The sequence below is a fragment of the Rhinopithecus bieti genome, unplaced genomic scaffold (genome assembly GCF_001698545.2).
Source record: "Rhinopithecus bieti isolate Rb0 unplaced genomic scaffold, ASM169854v2 scaffold_39971, whole genome shotgun sequence".
NCBI classification, from domain to species: Eukaryota; Metazoa; Chordata; class Mammalia; order Primates; family Cercopithecidae; genus Rhinopithecus; species Rhinopithecus bieti.
Genome location: NW_016816590.1, coordinates 506,426 through 523,826, shown reverse-complemented (window position 1 = coordinate 523,826; position 17,401 = coordinate 506,426). Strand labels below are relative to the sequence as shown.

At 37.9% G+C, this 17,401-nt stretch overlaps 1 protein-coding gene across 4 annotated transcripts in view; it reads left to right on the top strand.

Moving 5' to 3' along the window:
- The window catches only part of HERPUD2 (HERPUD family member 2), a 53,422-nt gene extending 42,587 nt beyond the window's left edge, over window positions 1-10,835 (top strand). For 3 of the 4 annotated variants that reach the window (XM_017854978.1, XM_017854979.1, XM_017854981.1), the window contains 4 exons: window positions 4,981-5,103; window positions 8,041-8,364; window positions 9,069-9,186; window positions 9,649-10,405. In XM_017854978.1, coding sequence (XP_017710467.1) covers window positions 4,981-5,103; window positions 8,041-8,364; window positions 9,069-9,186; window positions 9,649-9,810 — 727 coding nt within the window. In that variant the 3' untranslated portion in view covers window positions 9,811-10,405. Of the gene's footprint in view, window positions 1-4,980; window positions 5,104-8,040; window positions 8,365-9,068; window positions 9,187-9,648 lie in introns of all 4 variants that reach the window. The other variant, XM_017854980.1, reaches the window with a different exon arrangement.
- The last annotated feature ends 6,566 nt before the right edge of the window (window positions 10,836-17,401 follow it).

The window sequence follows — 17,401 nt, the reverse complement described above, 5'->3', positions numbered from 1 at the left end:
TATAGCTGCATACTAATTCGTTCAGTGAGTAAACTGTGACATCCAACCTCATATTGACAAATATTTGAGTTATTTACAATCTTTACTGTTATAAATAGTGTTGTGATGAATAGTTTTGTGGGAACATCCCTTCATGTTTTTGTTACATTTTGGCCTTGCTGTATTTAGGGTAGATTTCTGTCTTAAAGTAGGAATGGGCCAAAGTGGATAGGTCAGAGAGTAAATGCCTACATAGGTGTGCAATTAAAAAGGCAATTTCATTGTGGTGGTAAGTGCTATAACATTCTCTATTTCTTAAAAAAATTAATGAACTATTGTCCCTGTCTCCAGTTTCTCTATATTACTAGAGGACAGCGGGCTGGAAGTGGGAGTATGTATAAAGGTTTTATTAAAGGGCAGAGATGTGAAGTTTTTTTCCTTATTTCATAGTTCTATAAGTTAATTTTCAAAAGCAGAATTATTTGGGCAGTTAGGCATAAGAGCAAAGCTTTTTAAAAAACTTTTAGGTTCATGGGTACATGTTCAGGTTTGTTACATAGGTAAACTCGTGTCATGGAGGTTTGTTTTACAGATTATTTTGTCACCCAGGTACTAAGCCTGGTACCCAGTAATTTTTTTTGATTCTCTCCTTCTTCCCACCCGCCACTCTCAGTAGGCCCAAGTGTCTGTTGTTCTCCTCTTTGTGTCCTTGTGTTCTCATCGTTTAGCTCCCACTCATAAGTGAGAACATACGGTATTTGGTTTTCTGTTCGTGCGTTAGTTTCCTAAGGATAATGGCCTCCAGCTCCATCCATGTTCCCGCAGAAGACATGATCTCATTCTCTTTTATGGCTGTGTAATGTTCCATGGTGTATATGTACTTTTTCTTTATCCAGTCTGTCATTGATGAGCATTTAGGTGGATTCTGTGTCTTTGCTATTGTGAATCGTGCTGCATGAACATTCACGTGCATATATCTTTATGGTAGAATGATTTATATGTCTTTGGGTATATACCCAGTAATGGAATTGCTGGGTCAAATGGTAGTTCTGTTTTTAGCTCTTTGAGGAATCACCACTCTGCTTTCCACAATGGTTGAACTAATTTACACTCCCGCCAACAGTGTAGAAGTGTTCCCTTTTCTCTGCAACCTTGCCAGCATCTGTTATTTTTTAACTTTTTTATCATAGCCATTCTGACTGGTGTGATATGGTATCTCATTATGGTTTTGATTTGCATTTCTGTAATGATCAGTGATGTTGAGCTTTTTTCCATTTACTTGTTGGCCACATGTATATCTTCTTCTGAAAAGTGTGTGTTCGTGTCCTTTGTCCACTTTTTAAATGTTTTTCTTGTCTTTTAAAATTGTTTAAGTTCTTTATAGATGCTAGATATTAGACCTTTGTGTGATGTATAGTTTGCAAATATTTTCTTCCATTCTGTAGGGTGTTTGTTTACTCTGGTGATAGTTTCTTTTGCTGTGCAGAAGCTCTTAAGTTTAATTAGATCCCACTTGTCAATTTTTGCTTTTGTTGCAATTGCTTTTGGCATCTTTGTCATGAAATCTTTGCCCATTCCTGTGTCCAGAATGGTATTGCCTAGGTTGCCTTACAGGATTTTTATAGTTTTCAGTTTTACATGTAAGTCTTTAAACCACTTTGAGTTGATTTTTGTCTATGATGTAAGGAAGGTGGGTCCAGTTTCAGTCTTCTGCATATGGCTAGCCAGTTATCCTAGCACCATTTATTGAATAGTTTTCCCATTGCTTGTTTTTGTCAGCTTTATCAAAGATCAAACAGTTGTAGGTGTGCAGCCTTATTTCTGGGCTTTCTATTTTGTTCCATTGGTCTGTGTGTCTGTTTTTGTACCAGTGCTGGTTTGGTAGCCCTGCAGTAGTTTGAAGTGGGGTAACATCATACCTCCATCTTTGTTCCTTTTGCCTGGGATTGCTTTGGCTCTTCAGGCTCTTTTTTGGTTCCACATGGATTTTAAAATAGTTTTTTCTAGTTCTGTGAAAAATGTCAATGGTAGTTTCATAGGGATTGCATTGAATCTACAAATTACTTTGGATAATATGGCCATTTTAATGATATTGATTCTTCTTATCCATGAGCTAGAATTTTTTTTTCCATAGAGCAAAAGATTTTTAAAGGTCTTTAGTTTTGTAATTGTGTTTTAAAGGCTTATTCCAATTTACACTGCCACTAGCAATCAAAGAGTTAGGTTTTACTTGTACCTCTTGCCAATAATGGATATTTTTATTTAATCTTTTCTACCTTGGCAAACAAACTTAAAAATGCTATCTTTGCTTTAATTAGTATTTGATATCCTGATGATTATTCTGTTTCTATCAGTTCTATATATAGAAAAGATATTAACTACAATTTATTGCAACATTTCTTAGCCATTTCTCTCTAAATTTTGTTGTCAAATATGTTGATTTTTTTTTTTCTGCTTTCTTCTGTTACTTAAGTTAGGAAAATCCTTCCTCCGAAGGGTTGGTAAATAATTCTAGTTTCTTCTAGGCTATCTCTGGTTTAACTCTTAATGCTTTATTTCAGCTCTCCTAATTGAATATATAGAATGAGATGAAGCTTTTTAAACTCCCTTCTCTCACAAATTTGGTAATTTTTTTTCCTAGCACTAAATAACAATTCTCTTTAACTTGTTGTGTAATGATGCGTCCTCTAAAATATATTAAATTCTTAAGTAATGTGTTTCATTGTTTCTATTCCTATATATTTTATTAATAACTTTATAATTTAGTGTCAGATCTTTTATTCCTTGTTTCTGGAGTATACCAAATGCATGCCATCTTGTCTGAGGGTAATGAACACAACTGAAAATTATAGTGTGTCATCTCGGGCCTGGGATATATTTGGCAATTATATTGTCCCGTGGTTTTCTAACTTATTAGGAAAAAAGGGAAGAATACTTTGGGCAGGTTATTTATTTTGGCAGCGTATTTTCAGTAATCACCATATTCTCCATATGTTTTGGGCAGCATGCAGGAGGGTGAGGTGGGAAACTATGACTTTTAAAAAAGTAATTGTTAGTGTCTTCTTTTCTCCCTTGAGCTTTAAAACAATGACAAAGTCCAGCCTTCCCATTTTACAGTTGAAGTAACAGACTTGTTTGACGTTCTTATTAATGATAGAGATTGGTGGAGATTTACTTTCAAGGGAATGGATTTTTTCCGTAATGGGGAATACTAATAAAATTTAAAATATACACCTAGATACAGCATATTGCTGTAATACTTGATTTGGGTAGTTTTATAGATTTGTGCAGAGATGCATCCGCTCCCTGGTGTAAATGCTGAATTGTATAAAACGAATGTTTTTATAATACTTCTCTGCCTCAGTGGTATGGCTTTCTCTCCAGAGTTGGTCACTGACACCTTTTTAAAGGAATAGCTGGGTTGAGGTTTGCTTTTTTTGATGTGGGGAGGTGCTGTATCGTCTATTGTCCTGTGTCCAAGAGAGCTGAAGTTTTTTTCCCCCTTATACAGGACCCTATATGAAGGTATATATAATATATATATAATATTAGGAGATTGAAGGGTCTTTTGAGGATGAGACCCTCTGTGGCCGCCACAGCTCCATTAAGAATAAGGAAAGTTCAGGTAATATGTGGGGAAGGTGATGCCTTACCTAGCACCAGGTTTCCTTAAGTATAGCCTATTCAGGCTTAGCTCCCCAAGCTCTTCTAAAGTTAGGTTTCTATAATCAATTATTACCAATTGTATGTGTAAACAGTCTTTAGAATATAAAATCACAGCTAATGAATTTAATTATTCTTGTCTCACTCCGGATAGACCAAACTAGTATTAGCTAAAGATAAAAAGTAATGTGAAGAAGACTTAGCAAATTCATAAAGAATTCTGCATTTACTTACCTGTTTATCTCTGTAGTTGTTTTGATATATGTGATTTTCTACAAACCTCACATTATACACTTTGGCGTCGTGTTCGGTGTTGGAATGGGAAAGAATAAAAATAAAACTAGCTAGCATTTCATGGATACAGGGTGAGAATCCTGTGAGGAAGAGTCTATTATTAGATCCATTTTAGAAGTGAGGAAACTGTAGAGAAGTTAAATGTGACCTTCTACAAGTTTTACTGAATTAATAGAATTTGGCCAGGTGCAGTGACTCATGTCTGTAATCCTACCACTCTGGGAGGCCGAGGCGGGAGGATCACCTGAGGTCAGGAGTTCAAGACCAGCCTGGCCAACACAGTGAAACCCTGTCTCTACTAAAAATACAAAAAAAATTAGCCGGGCGTGGTGGCGCATGCCTGTAGTCCCAGCTACTTGGGAGACTGAGGCAGGAGAATTGCTTGAATCCAGGAGGCAGAGAATTCAGTGAGCTAAGATCACGCCACTACACTCCAGCCTGGGTGAAAGAGCAAGATTCTGTCTCAAAAAAAGAAAAAAGAAAAAAGAAAATTTTAGCCTACTTTAAGAATGTATATGTGAACATGTTCTGCTAATCTTGTCTCTTTACAGAATATTTTACAGGTTTTTGTAATGTTCATTTTTTGTTTTACAGCTCATAGCTGCTGTATTTTAGTAACATTTTATTACTAATATAAAATATCATTTGTCTGTTTCACCATTCCCCAAAATATTTTGTCATGAAATTTATTTTAGGGCTTTGTTTCTTAAGGAAAATGTACTTAAAATGAAGGTATTTTTGGCTTCATGTGATGAAATGAAAAGATAATAAATGTTCAGATTGGCTCTATATTTTGTGGTGTTTCGCTTTGTTTTCCCTTTAAAACTGGGCTGAAATGTTAGTTATTCTCTGTAGTTGGGCCCTGGGTCAACCTATGTAAGATGTATTATTTTATTTGAAGAATTGTTGAAAGTAAGTATTTTTCTTTTCAGTGAGATTTAAATATATTCTGTCAATGGTTGACTTGGGGTTCAGAAATGAAAATTTAGAATAATACTTTTAACTGCTAGAGCATTAAAAGAGCTCATTATTTATTTCTTGCAGAAATGTAGACAACCAATTTCCTGGGCAAGTTGCTCCACCTGGATTCCCAGTGTATCCTGCGTTTAGCCCACTGCAGATGCTGTGGTGGCAACAGATGTATGCTCATCAGTATTACATGCAGTAGTAAGTTAATCTGAGTTCATTTTTTAAGTTACTCACTGTGTTACTTGCTTTATTTTCTTTTTATCCTAAGTAAGTTGATTTGGGATTTCATTTTTTTTATGTATTTAATGTTGTTTTTACTAAAGGAAAAAGGGTTCACCTCCAGTTCACATGAGCTAACCCTGCCCTTGGCTCCTCCCTGTCTTCCCTAATTACATTTAGCAGTATTCAGGTTCTTTAATACAACATTTTATAAATTCAAGAGGAGAAAACTTAGGAATGTTTCACTGGAAGGCAGCAAATGTACATGAAGAGTTAGTCAAATAAAAAAAGGGATAGAATCATGTCAGGGAGGCCATAGCGTATGTAGGGCTCAAGTGTGGCTAATATGCTTACTTGACTCTCAGTATTTAGTCCGTTTTGATTCTGGTCAGCATGGAACAGTCCTAGCATTGAGGACAGTTTCTCAGCCTTCATTCTCCTCAACTCATTCTGCATTCATTTAACATTGATTAGCTTCTCTTTACCGTTCTCCTCTCCTTGTTTCTGTGATTCTTTTGTCTTCCGTATCTTTTTATCTTTCTGTGTCCTTTAATAGCTCATTTTATTAACATTTCTTTCTCAGTTCATCATGTATTTGTTACTGCGTGCTTCTCAGCACTCATAGTCGGTAGAGAGGATGGGATTTAGTTGTGGGGGTAGTTCTCTTGGATTTCTTTTGTGTATGGCCTTAGTTGTTAGCTCTCTGTGAATGAATCCTGGTTCTTCATCTCCTGTGCTTCATCCTGTGTCTCTGCTTTATTGTTGGAAGATTTCCATAGGGGAATGAGCCTTTACCTCAAATTCAGTGCATCTAGAATTTGATTCCTTTGTTCTTTAAGTGCCTTCTCCTTTCTCACTTCTTTGTCAGTGATACTAGCTCTCTTCTTACTACCCAAGCTCTTAACCGTAAACAGCTTTGATTCTGGCTTCTGTTACTCCTGAAAGCAGAATTTTATGAAGATGAGTTAATAGAGCTTTTGTCCTTCCCCATATGCTACCTCCAATGTTTCACCAGGTCTTTTCTCATTCTAAGTCCACTTGACTTCAATAGCTTTCTCCTTTTAGTCTTTTTACTGTATTTCCTTATACTACTGCTGGGTTACTTTTTTTTTATTTTCCTTCCTTCCTTCCTTCCTTTCCTTCCTTCCTTCCTTCCTTCCTTCCTTCCTTCTTCCTTCCTTCTTTCCTTCTTCCTTCCTGCTCCCTCCCTCCCTCCCTCCCTTCTCCCTCCCCCCCTTTTTTTTTTTTTTTGGCAGAGTCTCACTCTGTTGTTGCCTAGGCCGGAGTGCAGTGGCATAATCTTGGCTCACTGCAACCTCCGTCTCCCGGGTTCAAGCGATTCTCATGCCTCAGCCTCCCAGGAGCTGAGATTACAGATGTGTGCCACCACACCTGGGTAACTTTTGTATTTTTAGTAGAGACGGGGGTTTGCCACATTGGCCAGGCTGATCTTGAACTCCTGGCCTTAAGTGATCCATCCGCCCACCTCGACCACCCAAAGTGCCAGGATTACAGGCATGAGCCACCATGCCTGGTTTGCCAGGTTACATTTCTTAACACATAATTAAGTCAGTCATTCCTGCAGCCACCCAGATATCCTCTGATTCTCTTGCCCACTGTGAAGTCTACATCCTTGTCCTTACTCCAGACTTTTCCCCATAAAGCTAAGCTGCTTTATGAACCTTGTATCCTAAGGCTCTCTTTCATAAGCCCTTGGCTCCAGGCAGGATATTCGTACCTTACATGTTGCCATGGTAATGGTTATCATTTGAGTGACTGCTTTGTGCTCAGTACTTTGCTGGATGCTGGATACCCCACCTTGTCTCGTTTGTGAACCTCACAAGAGCTGTGTGAGATAAGGGGAGCTTATTATGCTTGCTGCTAAATCATATACTCTTATGTGGATCATTTAACTTCAGAGCCTCAGTTTCTCCCCTTTAAAATAAAGTAACTCACCTGTGTATCAGAGTATTCATGAAGTAGGAAGTGTTTTCTAAACTAAAAAGCCCTATGCAGATAAAAGATATTAGCATACTGGCTTAAATAGGATTTTGTAGCCTGGGAACCATTTATTTAACTTTCCTGTGCTCTCTTGATTGTTAACTTCTTATTGTAGAAAAACTTAAAAACATAACAAGGTAGAGTAATAAAAGGAATCTGTGTGTACCTATCACCCAGCTTTGACATTTATCAATTCATGTTAGTCTTATTTTACAACTTTCTTCCTTCTGTTGGATAATTTAAAGCAAATCCAAGATATATTATCACTTTTCTGGGAAATTTACTCTTTAATGGGAAATTTTAAGCAATCAAATTATAAGCAAACCTCAGAATCACAATTCTAGTTCTAACTTGACAAGGACCAGTGGTCCCCAGTTGGAGTTCTTCCAAATCAGTATTGGGGTGAAAGGGTTGTTATCTGAGATGTATTTAGGATTTTAGGATACTAATACAAATCATTTATCACTGGCAGTAGACACACAATGTAATAATAGTATGTATTTTTAGACAAGCCTTTCAAAACATGGGTCTCAGGGTGAGTTTGGGAGTATTCATCCCATGTAGAATAACAAAAGGGGGCATTCATGAAAAGGTTTGGACATCTCATTAGCTTATAAGGTAATTGATTGAAAGAGAGAGTAGTGGTTAACATGGCTGCTCTCACATCTTTTGCCTTTCCCCTGTCATCTTACACTACCAGGCTGAGAGAACATCCTTTCCTGTGTGACATCTACCATCAACCTTGGCTCCACTTTTCCATTGGAATTTGTGCTTACCTAAGAAATGTGGTACAGGAGTTGGGATATTCCATATTAGGTTTATGAAAAATACATATAGCTCCCCAAGAAGTTTAAAAAAATATGGTATGGTAAAGTTTTTTTTTCTTTTTAATATTTATTTTGGTGACTATTTCAGTCAAGCTGCAGTTTCAGCTCAGGCCACATCAAATGTCAACCCAACCCAGCCTACTACTTCACAGCCTCTAAATTTGGCACATGTTCCTGGAGAAGAACCCCCACCAGCTCCAAACCTAGTGGCCCAAGAAAATCGACCCATGAATGAGAATGTTCAAATGAATGCACAGGGAGGTCCAGTACTAAATGAAGAAGACTTCAATCGAGACTGGCTAGACTGGATGTACACGTTCTCACGAGCTGCGATTCTCCTTAGCATTGTATACTTCTATTCTTCTTTTAGTCGGTTTATCATGGTAATGGGAGCCATGCTGCTGGTTTATTTGTGAGTGATGTTCATTAACTTTTTGTGGTTTAATGTCTGAAACTGTTCAGCACAGAATCTGGTGTAGGGTAGTCTGTTGTGAATGTTGAGTGAAGGAATTTGAATGCTGGACTTTAGATATCTGGCATGTTTTTGATGCCAAAAGCAAGGGCAGGTATTGTTGAGTGAGAATGTTTATCAGAATTATTTAGAAGCAGATTTTTTGTTTACTGTGTTTTATAAAAATTGTTCATTCAGTGAGATATACTCTATCCGTTATTTAGAACTTAAGAAGTGTGTGATGCACTCCTGCATAAGGTTGTCCTCTTTCATTAGACTTACCAATAGTAAGTCCTATAGGTATAAGCCAGATTTTTTTCATAAGTAGACTGTTTTTCCCCTGCTCCCTTCTCTCTAAGGGGCAAACAGATATCTAAGTTGTATTTCATTTTGAAAAATACCAAAAAAGATTTATGATTCCTGATATGTTTTAATAACTAACATAGAGCCAGTGAAGTCCATGATAGACTTAGAGACTTGAGTTGGTTTTGTTTTGCTGTCATTGCTTTGAGAAGGGTGGTTCCCTGTCCTGAAGTGGGAGATTTGGTCTTTTATTTATTATAGTTCTAATCATTTTTCTCTTATAGGACACTAATAACATTTTATAGTGTTACAAATAAAAACAACTGTGACTTATTTTATTTTCTCTTTATTTTACTGAACAGACACCAAGCTGGATGGTTTCCTTTTAGGCAAGAAGGAGGTCATCAGCAGGCTCCCAACAATAATGCTGAAGTTAACAATGATGGGCAAAATGCAAACAACTTGGAACTTGAAGAAATGGTATGTGATTGAAGCTTTTGTATACTTAAGTTACTGAGATTTTCCCAGCACTGTATGGGACCAGTGTGATGAAAGAAGATTGGATGTTCCATAAGTATTTGTGAAGTGGTATGTGAAAGAAAGCTAACATATAAATTGTGATGGTTTCATTTGGGAGAGCTTAGAATATAATACCAAATCAGTCATATATTATAACTAAATGGGAAGAAGTAACTTTTTTTTCTTGAAAATAGTCTAGAAATAAAATTATACACATGGTAAGAATTTATTGTATTGCATTGGCAGTTGTCCCCTTTAAACTGGAACACTGAGGAATTTACCAATTTTGGCCTTAAAGATTTCTAATGACCACATATGTACCACTTCATATTCCTTTGTTCTACAAAGAATTTAACTGTCTTCTATTATGAGCCAATGCTCTTTCACATCACTCAGGAGTATGTTTCTTGTTTTGCTTGAAAGGAGCGTCTTATGGATGATGGGCTTGAAGACGAGAGTGGAGAAGATGCAGGTGAAGATGCCAGTGCAATTCAAAGGCCTGGATTAGTGGCTTCAGCTTGGTCTTTCATCACCACCTTCTTTACTTCACTAATACCAGAGGGGCCTCCCCAGGTTGCCAATTGACCTGAAAAACTGTGCCAGCTACAAGGAGGGTCTGACTTTAGGAAAGTGGTTTAAATAACAGTGCAATTTCAAAAAAATTTATAACTTTCTTTTGATCATCATGTACAGAGGTGTTTTTTTTCTTTAGGCTTCTCATGCATATGAATATTTTAAGCACAAATGGACTACTAAATGTCTGAATTTTTTTTAAGATCCTAACAGAACATAGCGTAACAATATTGGTCTTCCAGTTGTTATTCATTTCAATTATGTGTAGTATACCAGGACAGACCTATTTTCATGTCTTATTTCTTTAAAGAGCTGCTTCATTGGCCGGGCGCCGTGGCTCACGTCTATAATCCCAGCACTTTGGGAGGCCGAGGCGGGTGGATTACTTGAGGTCAGGAGTTCGAGACCAGCCTGGCAAACATGGCGAAACCCCGTCTCTACTAAAAATACAAAAAAATTAGCCAGGTGTGATGGCACGCGCCTGTAATCCCAGCTACTCGGGAGCCTGAGGCAGGAGGATTGCTTGAACCCAGGAGGCGGAGGTTGCAGTGAGCTGAGATTGGGCCACTGCACTCCAGCCTGGGTGACAGAGTGACATTCAGTCTCAAAAAAAAAAAAAAAAAAAAAAAGCTGCTTCACATATAAATGTCTATAGCTAGTAGCCTGGCCCTTTAATGTTTAATTTGAATAAATATATCTATTTTCTGTGAATTATCTTGAAAGTTTTAAACAGAATGACCTCATAGTTTTAATAAAGAATATTATTTACCTAAAATGTGCTAGTAGCATCTTGCCCAGCCATAAAGCAATAAACTTCTCAATAATCTTAATTTTGACCTTTGAATAAATAATGGAAACTTTCTATTTTAAGGGCATGTATCCCATCAATTGGAATCAATACCTTAACAGAAAAAGGCAGCTCTTCAATGGAATTAACGTGATATAAAATGTTTGATATAGGCAGTACTTTTATAAAAAAAAGATATGCTGGAAATTGCTCAGTGTAATTTTTTAAATAAAAAGTCAATTATGGTAAACAGTTTTATGGGATATTTGTTCAAACTCTTCACCCATTACATGCAAAAATTATATAAATTTTAGTAGTTGTTTGGAAGGGTTGCTGAAGTCTTAAAAGTCATTTACACCTCTTTCCATCCCAGATGGATATCTCCTAGTTAGATTGTCTGAAACCTCATTAGTTTGTTTAAAAATCCCTGTGAAAGCCAAGTTAATGTATCATGAGAAGGCAGTAAGTTTCTTGCGGGATAGCTAAATAAAACACATATGGGCGGGAGAACTTTATCTCACATGAAATGCATTATAAAATTATGAGTGTGGTACTGGCCCAGGAAAAAAAAATTATGTATATGATTAGATAACAGAGAAGATTAAGAAAACATCAATAAATTATTTTCTGATTTGTTTACTTATAATGATAAAAGTGAATTATCAGGGATGACTGGTTAGTTAACCATTTGAAAAGTAAAGTTAGGTTTCTATTTATAAATGTCAAGACATCATGATTGAATATGAACAATCAAATCATGAGAATACTAAGAACATATAGGTGAATATATAACATTGGAGTCAGAGGACACTTTTGTGGCAGAATCTTTAAAGGTTGCTAAGAATATAATGTTTTGACATAAGTAATTTAAAGGCAAATAATTAGAGCAAAAAAGATAGAAAAGGTAATAAATGAAGTCTTAAATTCAGTCCAGTAAAAAAAATTTGTATCCAGTAAAAGAAGGAAAAAAAGCACTCCAATAGGAAATGGGTAATAAAGATGAAAAAAAGTAGTATCTAGTAGTTAAAACTACCAAATTCATAAGATGATATTTAGTGTTGGTGAAACTGTAGGGGAATTTAAAATAGAATATAGCCATTCCAGCAAGTATCAGATTTTCAAAATGTGCACAGAATCATTCAGTGTCATCCTGTTATTCCTAGAATACAAATCAGACTAATAATGAACATGGCTTACAAAATCCTGAAAGGTTGTGCCCTCGTTTCCTGTCAGTTTGAGCTCCCCCTTAATTCCTGTTTTAGCTAGGCTGCTCTAATTCCAGCACCTTCCAGCCCCGGACTTTTTAAATTGCTGTTCTTTTTGCTGCAAACACACAGTTTCTTCCTTCTCTGCCTCACTAGCACTAATGACTCATCAGATCCCAGCATAATTGCCAGTTCTTTGGGAGGCTTTTCCCTGGAAGCACAGTTTATTACTTTGCTGTTAACACTGTTGCAGTTTACATTTATTTCCTTATTTCTCTCACCATGTAGAAGGGATGAAGTTGGGGAGAATCTGGTATTTAGTTCAGTCCTGGATGAGTGCCAGCAGAAGTTTGAAAGGATATCATGCATGTGTGAGATTTAGCTTTCCAGATATTCATTGCATTGTTGGTAATTAGGAAAAAATCAGAATTAGCAGATGTTCAGCAGAGTGAGTTATGGCCACATTTGAACACTGTTTGGGTCCATGATTAGGGATGGCTTATTTCAAGACTGATGTAATTATTGCATGCAGAAGAAAGGTCTGGATTTTAACCTGGGAGCTAAATAGATAAACTACCAAAGCTGGCAGAAATGCTCCATGGGTCAGAGCCTAAAGCAGGTACAGGGTGGGGAGAGAATTCTGAGTTAATTATGAGACTGATCAGTTTCATTTTTGTTGGGAGCTGGAGAGAAGAGAATTGGAGCTGTAGAACTCATTGGGGGTGGGCAGCATTGTGGGGACACCCCTCTGGAGGAAATGAACAAGTCCCTGCCTCCTAGCAGCAGGCTGGGGCCTAAGGAGAAAGGTCCTGGTTATAAACTCCTGTGAAGGGATGTTGTCACAGGTTCTAAGAACATGGAATTCGTGAGCCACTGTTATTTTCCCTACATTTTTAATTCCCTTGTGTTAGCCTCACATTCATTAAGTCTTTGTCAAAACTACAGCGCAATGTCAGCTGTGTTTTGGATGATTCAGGGAGGGACTGTGTCCATTCTGGGGCCAGATGGTACCTAGGTGGCTGGGGTAATCCAAACACTGGTCTTAAGGCCAGATTGTGACTAGTAACAACCTGTTTCTGGAATATAAACACTTCTAGGACTTCTTACATTATTATACATTACCATAAAGACTAGACCTTCTACAGTGAGAGGGTCAGATTATGTTAGGTGGGTAAAAGAAAAGGGTGGTCTGTAGGGCTGGAGGATTGGAGACATTCGCATCATATTTTGTTAACATAATTAGATGCCACAGCTCACCAGTATTGTAACTAGTTTCTCTGGCTGTTTCTACCATCACTATTGAAATTAGGCTTTTCAGATTTGTGGGAGGAAAGACCATATTTGGAGTTTCAGATATACAGTCCCAGTGGTAGTTTTTGCCTCACTGTTTTGTTGTTGTTGTTTGCTTGTTTGTTTTGAGATGGAGTCTCACTCTATCACCCAGGCTGGAGTGCAGTGGCACTATTTCGGCTCACTGCAACCTCTGCCTCCTGGGTTTAAGCAATTCTCTGCCTCACACTCCCAAGTAGCTGGGATTACAGGCACCTGCCAACACGCCCAGCTAATTTTTGTATTTTTAGTACAGATGGGGTTTCACCATTTTGGCCAGGCTGGTCCTGAACTCCTGACCTCATGATCCACCTGCCTTGGCTTCCCAAAGTGCTGGGATTACAGTTGTGAACCACTGCGTCCGGCCTTGCCTCACTGTTAAAAGACTGTAATGTGATGTGATATATCAGCTTTTTCGAAGTCCGGTGGACGTCAGACCCTAAGGCCTGCAGTATCTGGAGTAGTGTTGCTGGATGTGCAAAACTGCCCGGCTCTGGCATGTGATGTTCTCATCTACTAGATCATTCCTTGGACTCACTTCTGCGGGTGGTATTGCTAGCATTGCACTTTGGAACTGCAACTTGGGAAAGTGATAGAAACCGACTGCATGGTAGGTACAAAGTAAGTTTGTTGTATTTTATACGCATTAATATTTTGGATGTTTCAATATTTAAACATTTCACAAAGGAAAATCAATGATAATGCTTCTTGAATGTGTTGTGAACAATGCAAGCCTTTTATTAAAAATTATGGAATATTCGAATGAAATGTTTTTCTTACAGAGAGCAGAGAATAATTACTCAGGGTTCCTGTGTCAAGGCCTCTAGGGCCCCTTTACTGTCTAGAATTCTTAGTAAGTGGAAAACCTTTCCCAAGCACAATGAAGTCTCAGCCCTGATATGGGCAGGACAGTAGAAGACCTGTCTCCTCTTTCCAGAGCAAACCCCAGTGGTTGCACCTGTCCTCCCATTACACTTTGGGGATAAACCCTGGAGGGCCTAGTGTAGGGGACCAGTTTCATGGGTCTTGTTGCCAAAGCTTACTTTCTTGATCCTACTGCTAAGTTCTGACCCTTCCTCCAATTGATCTGCTTTCCAAAAAGAGCACACCAACCCTTGCACAAACCATTTAATGTGGTGCAGTAAGCTGTTTCATCCAAATGTTCCAAAGCCATAGGATGAGCAAGTGGGAAAAACTTAGACCTGTAGAGGATCTTCCCCCAGTTAGTTAGACTCTTTCACAGGGGATGCATGGGAGACAGGCTGCTGTTGCGCCCTCCTTTCTATTACATAATGATAACAACGGTTACTTGAAATGCTTTAAAACTTGATGTCATTTACGTTTAAATATTTGCTGTGTTCCTGGCTCTGTGCTAAATGCTATGCCTGCATCTTAAAAGTCCTTAAAATAAGGTAGGTAGGTACTACTATTGCTTCCATTCTCTGGATGGGACACTAAGATTTTAAGAAGTTAAATAGCTCACCTGAAAACACACAGCTAGTAAGTAACGCAATGGAGACTTGAACCCAAGTCTATTCTACTCTAGACCGTGGACTTCAAAATTAATTAATTATGCGAATAAGGAATGTGGAGAGTTCAGCCTTGAGCAAAGGGAGATTAGCTTGTTTTGCACCAACCCTTCTGCTGAGGAAAGGACAAAAACCAGAATATACATATCTATTCAAGGATCAGGCAGTTGAGAAAGCAAGGGCTAATATTCGAGAGGTGAGATGTACATTTGATACTATTCGTTTCCCCCTCAAGGGACTTGCTATTTCAAGGGCAGGGGCTGAGAAACTGAATAGAATTTGTAGAAGACTAATGGAGACCAAAAATTAAGAGTTGGGGTCCAAGTAGAAGTGGCCCTGGAAAACACCCCAGACTTTCTCTTGGGACCCCAAAGAGCTACTCTTTGATTAAAGGTGAACTGGATATGGGCCTGTTCTCACAAGGAGTGCAGCCCAGCCTCAGATCTAGTGGGTGGCCAGAAGCAAAATAAAGCCCCTCTGAAGGAGGAGGACGTGGTCTAATTTCTCAGATTTTCTCTATTAATTGTTTTCAAAGTCTGTTTAAGAAATAGGAATGCAAAAACACAAGATTTGACCAACAATGAGAAAGTGAACAATAGAAACAGACCTCCAGGAAATTCAGATAGTTAACATTATCTGACAGGTACTTTACAGTAGCTATGATTAAAATGTTCATGAATTAGATGGCCAAATGGAACAACTTCAGGAGAGAACTGGACGTTATACTTAAGATTCTAGAATTGAAAAATAATATAACAATTAAGAAATCAGTAGATGGCTCTGATAGACACAACTTAAGAGACAGGTAATGAAATGAAAGATAATATCCAGACTGGTGCTGGGGGTAAATAGGGTAGACAACTATTCGAAGAGTTAATGGTTAAGGATGTTCCCAAATTGGTGAAAGACATTAAGCCACATAAATAAGAAATGCTGTTGACCTCTAAGCAGGATAAGTTACAATGAAAATTATACTTAATTACTTTATAGTAAAACTACTGAAAAACAAAGACTAATTTTAAAAGTAGCCAGAGGAAAAATATATATTACTTTCAAAGGAGCAACAGCAAGCCTTGTTAGGGGATTTTCAGCAGAAGTAATGATAGTGGAAAATGGAATGGTGTTTTCAGAGAGCTTCAAGAAAATAATAGCCAACCTAGAAGACTATGAGGCAAAAATATCCTTCCAAAGACACATCCAAACTAAGGAAAATATAATTTGCCACCAATGAAAAGTACCAAAAGCATGAAAGGAAAGTACTAAAGGGTGTTCTTGAAGCAGAAGGAAAATGATCACTGACCATAGCTGGAGGTGCAGAAAGGCATTGAAGGGCAATGGAAAGGGTAAGTATATGTATAAAACTAAATAAATATTGAATGTATGAAACAACTTTTTACTTTATGGGATCTTAAATATATAAAGAACTAAAATACATCACCAAAAAAAAGCACGTAAGTGTGGAGGGAGGTAAATGTAGGGCTCCCCAAACCTTTCTGGCACCAGAGACTGGTCTTGTGGAAGATGATTTTTTCCCAAACAGTGGGTGGAGGGATAGAGGGATTGGGAGCATGGTGTTGGGATGACACTGTGCTACCTCAGACCATCAGGCATTAGATTCTCATAGGGAGCGCACAACCAAGATCCCTCACATGCACAGTTCACAATAGGATTAGCACTCCTATGAGAATCTAGTACCACTGTTAATCTGACAGGAGGTGGAGCTCAGGCGGTAATGCTTGCTGGCTTGCCACTCACCTCCTGCTGTGCGGCCCAGTTCCTAATAAGCTACTGACCAGTACTTGTTCACAGCCTGGGGACTGGGGACCCCTGAGTAAATGGAATTAAAGTATTCTGAAGTCCTTGAACTGTCTTGAAAGTGAAGATGGTGGAGGCACTGATTTATATTAGAAATGAATAAATCAGGGGTACATGTTTCAGTTTCTACAGTATTTTCTAAAAGAATAAGAGAATATAAAACTAACGATAACAGAAGGAGAATATGAAATAAAATAATCCCAAGGAAGAAAAAAAAAAAAACGCACAGAACAGATGGGAACAAATAGAAAACAAACACCCACATACATCAATCTCTACATCAAGCATATGTGGACTAAATATTCCATTTCAAAGGCAATATTATCACCCCTGGATAAAGAGCAAATATAATTATCTGAGACTTCAAAACAACATACCTTAAACAAGGATACAGAAAGACTGAAAGTAAAAGGATGGAAAAAGGACTATCATGCAAGTATTAACCAAAAGGAAGCTGGTGTATTTAGTACACGAAGTAAACTTTCAGGCATTACTAGACTATAAAGGATATTTCATAATGATAAAGGGCTTACTTTACCAGGACTATACCAATGGCTGAAGTATTTGGGCTGTCTGTGAAGCTCAGATGGGCTGCTCGTGGCCCAGCCTCACCTTGGTGATGGCCCAGGAAGCTGAGACTTGGAATTGGTTGAAGAGAAGCCAGACTCAAAATAAGTATTTGAAGATTGTGTGTGTGTGTGTGTGTGTGTGTGTGTGTGTGTGTGTGTGTGTTTAGGGGAAAACATGAGAGGTAGAGTACTATTCAAAAGGACAAGAAGTGGAACATTTTCTTTTATAAATTAAATAAATGATGGCTCCGAGCCTTCCCCCGCCTCCTGCCTTTTTTGGGTCCAGCTTGCTAAAAAATGTTATTAATGATAGTTCACACTTACGAAATTCTTGCCTTCTAAGTGCTTTGCAGGTATTAATTTAATCCT